Source organism: Gymnoscopelus braueri (assembly GCF_963280865.1).
Source record: "Gymnoscopelus braueri genome assembly, chromosome: 24".
In the NCBI taxonomy this organism is placed as follows: domain Eukaryota; kingdom Metazoa; phylum Chordata; class Actinopteri; order Myctophiformes; family Myctophidae; genus Gymnoscopelus; species Gymnoscopelus braueri.
The window spans coordinates 5,660,194-5,671,251 of record NC_137626.1 but is presented as its reverse complement, the minus strand read 5'-3'; the positions used below and the strand labels follow the sequence as shown (position 1 = coordinate 5,671,251).

Here is an 11,058-nt window from a genome sequence, read left to right as displayed (position 1 = left end):
ATAATTTAGTTTGAGCCTGATAATATGTGTGCAAAGTGTTAACCCTATTAAATCTAAAACTTTGTCCCCACACAAACCCATATTTACATCATACAACTGTACTACAGTTTAAAATAACCTGAAACATTTTATTTGTAATCTTATATTCCTAAAAAGGAAGAGTTAACATTCATAGCATAGTTTTCAAAAGTTTTCAACACTTGTTAAAGGAGGAAATGTGAGACTGTGTAATATTATTAGGGAATTTAAAAAAATTAAAGTGCGGTGGGAGCGCGCCCTTAGAGCAGCTTTAAGTTATTCTTCAAGTGAATAATCATTAAATAAACAAAATAGTTTTAAGCACTACATTCATATTTTGACTTGTGCAAAAAAAATCGTTAACAAAATTAAATCTGACTTCCCCCGGGAAACCAAAGCCAGGAATCATAGACAGTGGTGTGTCTTTCTGATGTTTGGGTTAACATTTTGTTCATTTCAGTTTGCTTAATAGACAGTGGTGTTTTTTTTTTCTTTCTTCTGTGGTGTTATTAGCCTATTTGTCATTACTAATACTATCCATGTTGGGTGAAGCGGTATTCACTTTTCTATTAAAGCATGATATGACATAGCAAGAAAATGTTATGTTGATGAGTAAAACTTAATTTATAAGGACTCTGTGACACAACCGTAGCGCGTCTGACTCCAGATCAGAAAGTTGCGTGGTCAAATCCTGTCGGGGTCAGTCTTTATTCTATGAGTTGAATACAAAGGACCCCAAATGGAAACAAGTCATAGGTTGTCTTGGGTTTAAAATCCTCTTAACAGACCTTGTATTGAACTGTACTTCCCTGTGCTTGCCTCTGCATACTGTTAATAAAGTATTCCATAAAAAAAAAAGTTGACCAGCATGGATGCAGAGTTCCAATGGTAAACAGGCAAACAAATAAACAAGCAAGCAAAATTGGAACGAGCATAGCTAATCAACAAGCATTGTGAGTGCCATGATCCAAGTATCACTTGGGGATTTTGTATCGCCAAGCTGCCCACCATGGGATCCACAAATAAGTAAAGTTGAAACAAAGAATAAAATGAATTAAATGAATATTTTGGATGCTGTCATTTGACAGAAATGACTTTCCAATAATTAAAAAAGATTGAAAGTAACCAAATGTGCTGGTTCATTAATATACTTACAGCAATGATATCATGTCCACTATAATTGCTTTGTGGTATATTCCACCAATCATTCATTTTCTCGGGAGTTTCTTTCACTATTGAGGAAAATGTATTGTATTTTATTTTTGACACAGTGGACAATTCTAATGCATACCCTAGTTATAAGGCTTAGTCAGCTTGATAATATTTCTAACAACTAGTAATATTCCATCATGCATTGGGGGTGACACTAAATAATTGTTTTTTTTCTAAGGCCACGTATACAGTAAATAAGATAGTTTGAAAATGTATATTTATTAGGAGATGTTTAGTGTAACGTTAAGCTTTATCAAACCTAAAGTTTATTATGGTGTTATTGGTTAGGGTTGTCTTGTGTCACATCTTAAAAGGTTTAGTATTCAACAAAATCAGTGACTTACAATAAGTAATACAGATCTTAGTTTCAAGAAAAGTTATTTGGAAACATGTAAATATACGTACTACTTATGAAATTAGTTTGAGAATGCTGACAATGTGGTCTGAATTTAGTTTTTTGTTATACAGTAAGTGCATCCGTTGATGGATGTTTTGAGAGATCATGTTCATGATATCGCACAAGATCAGAAAAGTGTCAAAATCAGAGACTTACAATAAGTAATACAAAATCTTGTATTTAATGCAACATATTTGACCTATTGGGAGATATCATGCCGTGTGTGTAAGTTAACATAGTAGTGTGTGGTTGATAATTCCACAAATGTGGGAACTGTGGAGAGTGGGAAAAGTTTTGAAGATGAAATTTTGAGAGTTACAATGTGAGTAACCTGATATAGAAATGGGTGACCCCTAATGCTATAATGCTATAAAATAGCTGATTCTACTTCTATTCTATCCAAAAACAATGCATATACAAGTCAATCTGTAATCTATTTCCTTCCAATCCCAACATTCAACAGCTATCATCACCTAGCTTCATAAAATGTGTGTACGTTAACATAGTAGTGTGTGGCTGAGCGTGTGTTGTATGAACCGTAAGTGTGACTTGTACGTAGGGTGGGTGCTTCCCTCCACGAATAGCGTGAGGAGGTTATACTTACCTGGCAGGCATGCGGGAGACCATGATCCAATGTACTCAGTGTTTTACTGATCCTCCCATTGGTTAAAAAATAATTTCCCAGCATGCATTGCAGGATGCCCTGACATCCTGGCTTACTAAAGCTATGTATGCAGTATCAAGTTAGAACATGTTTTTGTATGATGTTGGTTAAGGTTGCCTTGTGCAACATCTTAAAAGCTGCAGTAAGTTAGTTAGAACATATATATTGGTTGGGGTCGGTAAGTTAATCTACTCTTTTGTTTAGAAGTAAGAAGTAAAAAAGTGTCTTCAAAAACTGACAGTGAAACCGTTATTGTGAATGATCTCATAGAATTGGTGACACATTATTTTCAAAATGTTTCTAAAATAGCTGATCAACTAGTTCATAAAATGTGTGTACGTTAACATAGTAGTGTGTGATTGAGCGTGTGTTGTATGAACCGTAAGTGTGACTAGTACGTGTGTGGGGCCCTTCCCTCCACGAATAGCGTGAGGAAGTCATACTTACCTGGCAGGGGGAGCCATCGTAACCAGATTCCTGGCTTTGTTACCTGGCACTGGCAGGCTGGTGAGAAACTACGATCTAATGCACTCAGTGTTTACTGATCATCCCATTGGTTAAAAAATAATTACCCAGCATGCATTGCATTATGGCCTGACATCCTGGCTTACTAAAGCTATGCATGTAGTAAATAGTTTATAAATGTTTAACATGGTGATAATTCCACAAATGTGGGAATTGTGTGAAAGTGGAGAAATGTTTTTAAAGATGACATTTTGAGAGATACAATGTGAATAACCACACCTTTGTCTCGGAATAAAAGTGGGTGACACATTATGTTATAAAAGGTTTCTAAAATAGCTTAAAATAGCTTCCAAAAACAATGCATAATACAAGTCTATTTCCTTCCAATCCCAACATTCAACAGCTATCATCACCTAGCTTCATAAAATGTGTGTACGTTAACATAGTAGTGTGTGTGATTGAGTGTGTGTTGTATGAACCGTAAGTGTGACTTGTACGGGGGGTGGGTGCTTCCCTCCACGAATAGCGTGAGGAGGTTATACTTACCTGGCAGGCATGCGGGAGACCATGATCCAATGTACTCTGTTAATTACTAATTCACAATAGGCCTACGGAGGTTACTTCTTCTGGGTTTAATATAGAAATGGTGTAGTGTTTCAGCCAAAAACATTGAATTCATTTTCAGAAAATATGTTTCTTCACCAAACTCTTGTTAATATGGAGTTTGAGTATGTAGATATAGCATTGTATAGATAGCTTAGCACCTTTATGTATACATTTTTAGGTAAAAGTAATACACAGAGAGAAGAAATATATACTACATGATACTGCAAGCAAAAAAAAAACTAACAAACAGTGAGACACTATGATCCTCTGAGACGGTGAGTAAGAAGTAAAAAATAAAAAAATACCCAGCATGCATTGTGGTAACTTTTAAATACATGCTTACTACAAGCTATTGCAATAAAAAAGATATAAATGTCTTATGTGGTAAGGTGGTTAGGGGTTTGTCTTGTGTCACATCTTAAAAGATGCAGTAAGTTAGTTAGAAAATATATATTGGCTGGGGGTCAGTAAGTTAATCTACTCTTTTGTTTAGTAGTAAGACATAAAAAGTGTCTTAAAACAAAATGAAAGTGAAACAGTTACTGTGTAAGATCTCCAAAGATGGATCAACCACATCAAAGCTCAGCTATTGGTTAAAAATAATTACCCAGCATGCACTGCGGTAAATTCTGAATACTTGCATGCTATGGCTGTATATGCAGTACTAAGTTAGAACATGTTTTTGTATGATGTTGTTCAGTGTTGTGTCACATTAAGGTTAAGCTACCGTTGCTTTAAAAAAAAAAAAAAAAAAAAGATTTTTATTTTAATCAAACCGTCAGTGAAAAGGTTAGAGACTAGAGCCAGTTGCCAGCCTGTCTCCCTTTTAAAGTGCAACCTGAGTCCTATCATTACATTAATCATATCAAGTTGCACTCCACTTGTAAAAAAAAAAAGTTATAAATGTTTAATATGGTGATATTGTAAGGGTTGTCTTTGTGTCACATTAAGGTTTAGCTACCATTAGCCTTTTAAAATTTAATTTATATATATACATTTTTAAAACCTGCAGTGAAAGGACTAGAAACTAGACAGTGGTACCAAACCTGTTAGACTTTCAATGTATCCTCTATCCTGATGTGTTAACATCTTTTAGAATCACATTCAAAGTGTTCAAACCTTTTTGTTAAAGGACTGTGTAATATTACTTTAGGGAATTAAAAGAGTAGCGAGTAAATGCAGTTTTAAACACAATACATAGGTTGTGTCAATGGTGCATTCTACTTGTTTACACTGTATAATAACACCCTGTGAGTGGGGCATTTTCAACCATCTATGTCACTAGGGCCCCCTCCCATTGGTTGAAATAATTACCCAGCATGCACTGGGGGTATTTTTAAATACTTGTTTTTCTAAAGCTGTGTATGCAGTAAAAAAGTTATAAATGTTTAACATGGTGATGTTGTTAGGGTTGTATTGTGTCACATTAAGGTTTAGCTACCGTTGCTTTAAAAAAAAAAGATTTTTATTTCAATCAAACCGTCTGTGAAAAGACTAGACTAAAGAACCACTTGCCAGCCTGTTACACTCTCAATGCACCTTGATTCCTTTGCATGTTCCCCAGTTTAACTACAGGGGAGTAAGGAATACTGTTAGAAAATAAAACCCTGCTACGGCATATGTTCTAAAGTCATTATAGGTATTAAAGTTATTATACCCTTTAAGAATAAAAGAGTGATTTTTCTGAAATAAGACTATAATGTTCCCTAAGTCAATCAAAGTTACCTTTTAAACAACCACTTGAAGCCTGTTAATCTCAAGTGACATTGCAGCAGTCAATTACACGCAAACATTTGATCAAAGAATAACAATTCTTATTCTTTAAGAATAAAACAAAACAGAAACTCACTATCTCTTGAGTGTATTCAATTATCACTGTCTAGGTTACCCAGCCACATCCCCCTACACCCCCTCCCCACTCCCTTCACCTTTCAATACACGTTATCCTGTCTGGGACACACCCCCCACTCAGACACAGTAATTAAAAGCCCACCCCATGCCAGCCCTAATTAAAGTTAAAAGGGATTTTGCATCTGTCTAAAATGCCTTTGTCTTTTCTAATTTAATTTATCTCTGGGCCTCTCACCTGAATACACAGACAGCATGGGGTCTCAGTCGTGTCCACACATCGCCCGGCATGACACACACACACACACACACACACACACACACACACACACACACACACACACACACACACACACACACACACACACACACACACACACACACACACACACACACACACACACACATAGACACAGTAATTGAATTAACCCCCTCCTACTTCATCCCCTCCCCAGCAGGGGGCGCCAAACCCCCCCCTCCACTCCCCCTCCACACAGCAGGGGGTCTCAGACATGTTAGGGCATGCTTGGGCACGCCCCCTAATGATGACGTCACTAAAAACAAAATGGCGGATGCTAACACAATTAGCATGTTAGCATGTTGTTAGCTTAGCATTTAGCTACCGAAGTGCCCATTACTACTACTGGAGATCTCTGATCGTCTGGCTATACGCGAGACTCGCTGATCATCATTCTATTTTTCATTGAATGCTTTTGGAGCCGCCAGCAGCCATTCTACAGCTACGACAAAGGAGCCATGATGATGTATACATTAACCCGTTAAGACATGGAACGCATCAGTGTCATTCTTTTGATTTGAGCTTAAAAAAAACATTATTTTACACTTTGGCTATTCAAAAATAGCAGATCTACAAGCTTGTAGATCTGCTATTTTTGAAATTTTAAAGCGAACATTTTTTTTACTCAAATCTTTGCGTCTGGGGGGGGGTCCCTGGAACAACATATTTTGAAATGGGGGTCCGCGGCCAAATACATATCATTTTGGGGGTCCTTGACATGAAAAGGTTTAAGCAGCACTGATATAGAAACATGTGTTGTTTTCAGAATACTGTTAGGATTTAGAAGACATTTGTAGAATCGGCTTCAGGTCTTAACACATCGACCGCCAGAGGTTAATCTCATAATGTACTCACCAGTGCCAAGGTGTTATTGTTGTTTTTTTGTTTTTTTCATGTCGCCATTGATCTTGTTAAAATCCTTAAGATTGAGCCGTACACGGTCTGTTTACATCGGCGACATCTCACTGCTTCTACCAGTGAAGACCACGTGTCAAACGGGGCATCCATGTTGTAGTTAGAACGGTTTACGTTAAACAGTGATATGAGAGGAGAAAAAACTACAAGGAGAAAATGGAGTTTCAGTTTCGTCTGCAGAACGAGGGCGGACGTGATCGTCAAAACCGGATCCCAAATAATTCTGTTTCCGGTCATCAAACCGGAAGCGGAAATGGATCAAAAAATTCCGAAAGTGCACCGAAAAGCGCGAAAAGACCGTGGACCGTAGGACTACGTTCTTGGCGGTTAATGTGTTAATGGGTTAACATAATTGTCGCTGTCGGGTGGAAACCTTGTATGTCCAATATCCGCACTTTTCAGGAAATATTCAAACATAACCTGTGATCCAATGTAAGTATTTAGTCACAAGGTTACTTGAGGTGGTTCCAAATGGACCCTTAAAAAGGTCTGTAACTCTGAGAGTGTACATACGCATGGAGCCAACTGGCTCAAGGGTCCCGACCCACAGGTTGAGAACCATACTGTCCTAGTGCATTGGTATTTATCCGGGGCAAAAGGTTACGCCGTTACACCGTTTACATCCCCTGCCCCCCGAGCACAACAATAAAGCAGCTATTGTGGAAGCATTGTGAGAATGGACTCCCTGATCCCGCATCCGGCCCTGGGATTGTGTGAGATTATCCCCCCATTCAGTGTCTCTTTAATCTACCGTGTTGTAGGCCTACAGTACAGTACTCAAGAGCTCAATCTAAATTTAGGCCGCGGAGCTACTGCTGCTGCTGCTGCTGCTGCTGCTGCTGCTGCTGCAAGACACTCGATCATCACACAATCATCACGCAAACACCCACGCTAACCTCATAGCATGGAGGTGAGACTACAGTAGGAGCCATAGACTCTCTTCCATGGCTAACATGTGTTGATTTTGTCGACTAAAAACTATGACGAAAAATGTTCGTCGACTACCTTTTAAAGACTAAATATATTGACAATTTCGTCAACAAATAAAAACTAAACTAAAATGTTAATGAGGGATGAGTGGAGAGAAGAGATCCAGTAGAACTAAAAGACAAGTCATTTTATGTTTGGTTGCGCTCGGGTGTTGCGCTCTGAAAATAGCAGATCAACGTGAGCTTGTAGATCGGCTATTTTCAGCATGTAACCAAGTGTAAAATCAGCCATTGCGACGCCATCAAGGCACCGCCAAAATACATTTTAGTTGACTAAAACAACTGTAGATTTAGTCGACTAAAACTAAATGGAAATTTATTTAAAATACTATGACTAAAACTTAATAAAAATGTGTGTCAAAATCAACACTGACTGGAGCCAGGGTGGCTGCTAAGAATCTGAATCTGTTTTATTGCCACATCAGTGGTTCCCAAACCTTTTAGCTCAAGGTTTGTTTTCCTTGAGCGGCCTATAGTCTCAAAGACACTCAGCCGCGTCCCTAGTTTCCCGTTCCGAAAAAAAACACCTGCTTTTCCCACACGTACTGTAACATACATATCATAATAAAGTACCAGGTTAATATGTACATGAGGTACTGTTAGCCATAAGGTCCTTACAAGACATATGGTGTTACAAGACGCGGATGGATGGACGGACGGACGGACGGACGAAGTGTTGGACACAAGTGGAACGAAGAGTGACACCTACTCTAGTTAAATGGGGTGTTTGCCTTGTGTGGAAAAATATAGAGACAGCCTCGGCAACAGCTATCCACACACACACACACACACACACACACACACACACACACACACACACACACACACACACACACACACACACACACACACACACACACACACACACACACACACACACACACACACACACACACACACACACACACACACACACACAGCAACAGAACCTTGCTCATGTTCTCAAAGTTATTTTTTTTAATTTCGTCTCTGTCGGGTGGAAACCTCATATATCCAAAACTGTTACTTTCCAGGATTCAAATTCAAAAGTAGCAGATCTACAAGCTCTTGTGGATCTGCTACTGTTGATACTTTAGTATGACGCTGTAGTGTGATAAAGTAAAGGCTTTAATTTACGGGGGGGAAAAAAACACAAATATGGAGATAAGAGGTTTCTGGCCGACATCAGTGATATAGTCCATCAGTGCTTCTCTCCACAGCACTTTAATGCTCTACAGCACACACCATCATAAGCTCTCTGCAATCACAGCAGGCACTCTCTCCCGTCGGTCAGAAAAGGTCATGTTTAAAGCCCCATTACTCTTTACTTGCTCACCGGTATCGTGCAACCAAAAAAATATAGCCAATCTGCAAGCTCACAACGCGTCACACTGCCACGCATCGTGAGCTTGTAGATCGGTTAATTTTTTGGGTGCGCGACACCGACGTGTGACTAAGCATAAATCACCTTTTAGTTTGGACCGTGATGGGGCGGGTGAATCAAAAAGGCACTCCCACACAACTCTGACTCACTACTCAAAAGTGGTAAAAAGAAAGGAAAAGCTAAATGAAATGCTAAAAAAAAAGCTAAATGAAACGCGTCGCGATGCGACGCATTGTGAGCTTGTAGATCTGCTATTTTCAAGTAGCCTAGGTATAAAATAGGGCTAAAGTGGTCAATGTATGTTGTATAATATAATAATGTATATCTGCAAAGTAACTATAGTAACTAAAGTGTTCAAATAATTGTAGTGGAGTAAAAGTTAAACATTTTCCTCAGAGATGTAGTGAAATAGAAGTAAAAGTATAGAAATGTGGAAATACTCCACTAAAGTACAATACATGAGCAAATGTACTTAGTTACTTTACACCACTGCAACTCAAAAGTGGTAAAAAGAAAGGAAAAGCAAAATGTAATGTTAGATGCTGGTACGGAAGCAGCCGTCTCTTGATGGCGCTATTACGTAATCCAGACCCCCCTCCCCCAAACCCCCCAATTCCCCGGGAACCTCGTTCATAAAGTACCAAGAGAGGCCCTCTGCCAAAATAAAGGTTAGTCACAGTCCGCGGCTAATTCACTCCCTACAATGATTCATTAGCAACAACACAGGAAAGGAGGACGCTCTGGAATGCTCCACTTCAGAACCGGGTTGGGAGACTCAGGCTCACGGAAGAAGCAGAGCAGAATTAAAGCTATGGTCACACATCTGTGGCGTCACATGCGGCAGCTTTATAGGGTCAGGATCCGGGAATCGGAGGAACCCGGATCCAACATCGAGGAACCGGACTCGGTTCGATCACACACTGTCAGAGCTGGTTATGTGGAGACTTCAAGTCTGCTATGCAATTAGGCTCAACATTGAGGAACCTTGACCTGGCACCAACCAATAGGATATCATCTCTGTGCGTTGATCCCACCTTGGCAGCCATTTCACTTGTAGTTTTCCTTTCAGTGAGCTAACACTCTCAAACAAACTACACACCGGAAAACCTAGCTACACTGTTTATAAACAGCCCTGCAAGGTAACATGGAAATTGGGAAATGGAATGCATCTGACGGATCAGCTTGCGTTTCAGATGCGTTTGACTACGACGCTTGTGACATAGTAAGGAAGTAGGTCGTAGTAAGTAAGTAAGTAGGTCGTAAGTAGGCCGTAGTAAGTAAGTAGGACGTAAGTAGGCCGTAGTTAGTAAGTAAGTAAGTAGTAAGTAGTAAGTAGTAAATAAGTAGGTTGTAGTAAGTAAGTAGTAAGTAGGTCCAAGTAAGTAAGTAAGTAGTACGTAAGTAAGTAGTAAGTAAGTAGGCCGTAGGTAGGTCTAAGTCAGTAAGTAAGTAAGTAAGTATAAGTAAGTAGGTCATAGTAAGTCAGTAAGTAAGGAAGTAATTCGTTAAGTAAGTCGGCCGGAGAGTCTTATTGTCGGCATCAGCCAGAGCGCAGGAGTCTCTCAATGCACTAGACCCCTGGGAGATGGATTGCTGAGGTGAAGCGCAACACCTACCATCAGCTCCCAGTACTTACCGCACGACTTGCCGCGCCCAAGCCGTGCTATACTCATACGCTGAGTTGCCAGATTCGAACCCATGACCTTAAAGTGGTCGTAAGGCGAGTGCTCTACCGACTGAGCTACCCGGGCACTTGGATGACATAGATGCGTGACTGTAGCCTAAAGAGGAGACGTTGACACAAGAAGAGTAAAAGGACAGTAAAGGAGAAGGTGGGTGAACCTTACCGTCCTCCGTAGGGACGTAGATGTTCAGGTACAGGCAGTCCTCGCTCTGCTCCTGCATGTAGGTCACCACCGTATCCAGGTTGGCGGTGAACCACACGGGGAGCATGTCGTTGAGCAGGAAGCGGTCCTCCAGGAACTGCGGGCAGACGGGCGCGAACTGCGTGGCGTTGCGGATGCCCGGCCAGGACATGGGCGGCTCCGGCGGCTGGAAGCGGCGCTCGCCCGTGGGCGCCAGCGCGTACGGGATGCCCAGGTACTGCTCCACGGGCCCCAGGATCTCGTTGGGCAGCGTCACCTTGACGCCGCGCAGCTTGCCGTAGTTGGTGGTGACCACGGGCTGCGGCGCCTGCTGGGCGGTTTGCGTGGCGGCCGAGCACACCGCCGCCAGACCCGTTGCTATTATCCAGAGCACCAGGTTGGCCCTGCTGCCCGCCGA

General features: G+C 40.6%; 1 protein-coding gene across 1 annotated transcript in view; it reads right to left on the bottom strand.

Annotated features, from left to right (window-relative positions):
- Positions 1-10,752, bottom strand: part of nlgn4xa (neuroligin 4 X-linked a) — a gene marked incomplete at its 3' end in the record, with an annotated part of 183,390 nt that extends 172,638 nt beyond the window's left edge. The window contains 1 exon segment of the mRNA XM_080422018.1: positions 10,623-10,752. Coding sequence (XP_080278144.1) covers positions 10,623-10,728 — 106 coding nt within the window. The 5' untranslated portion in view covers positions 10,729-10,752.
- Between the last annotated feature and the right edge of the window lie 306 nt (positions 10,753-11,058).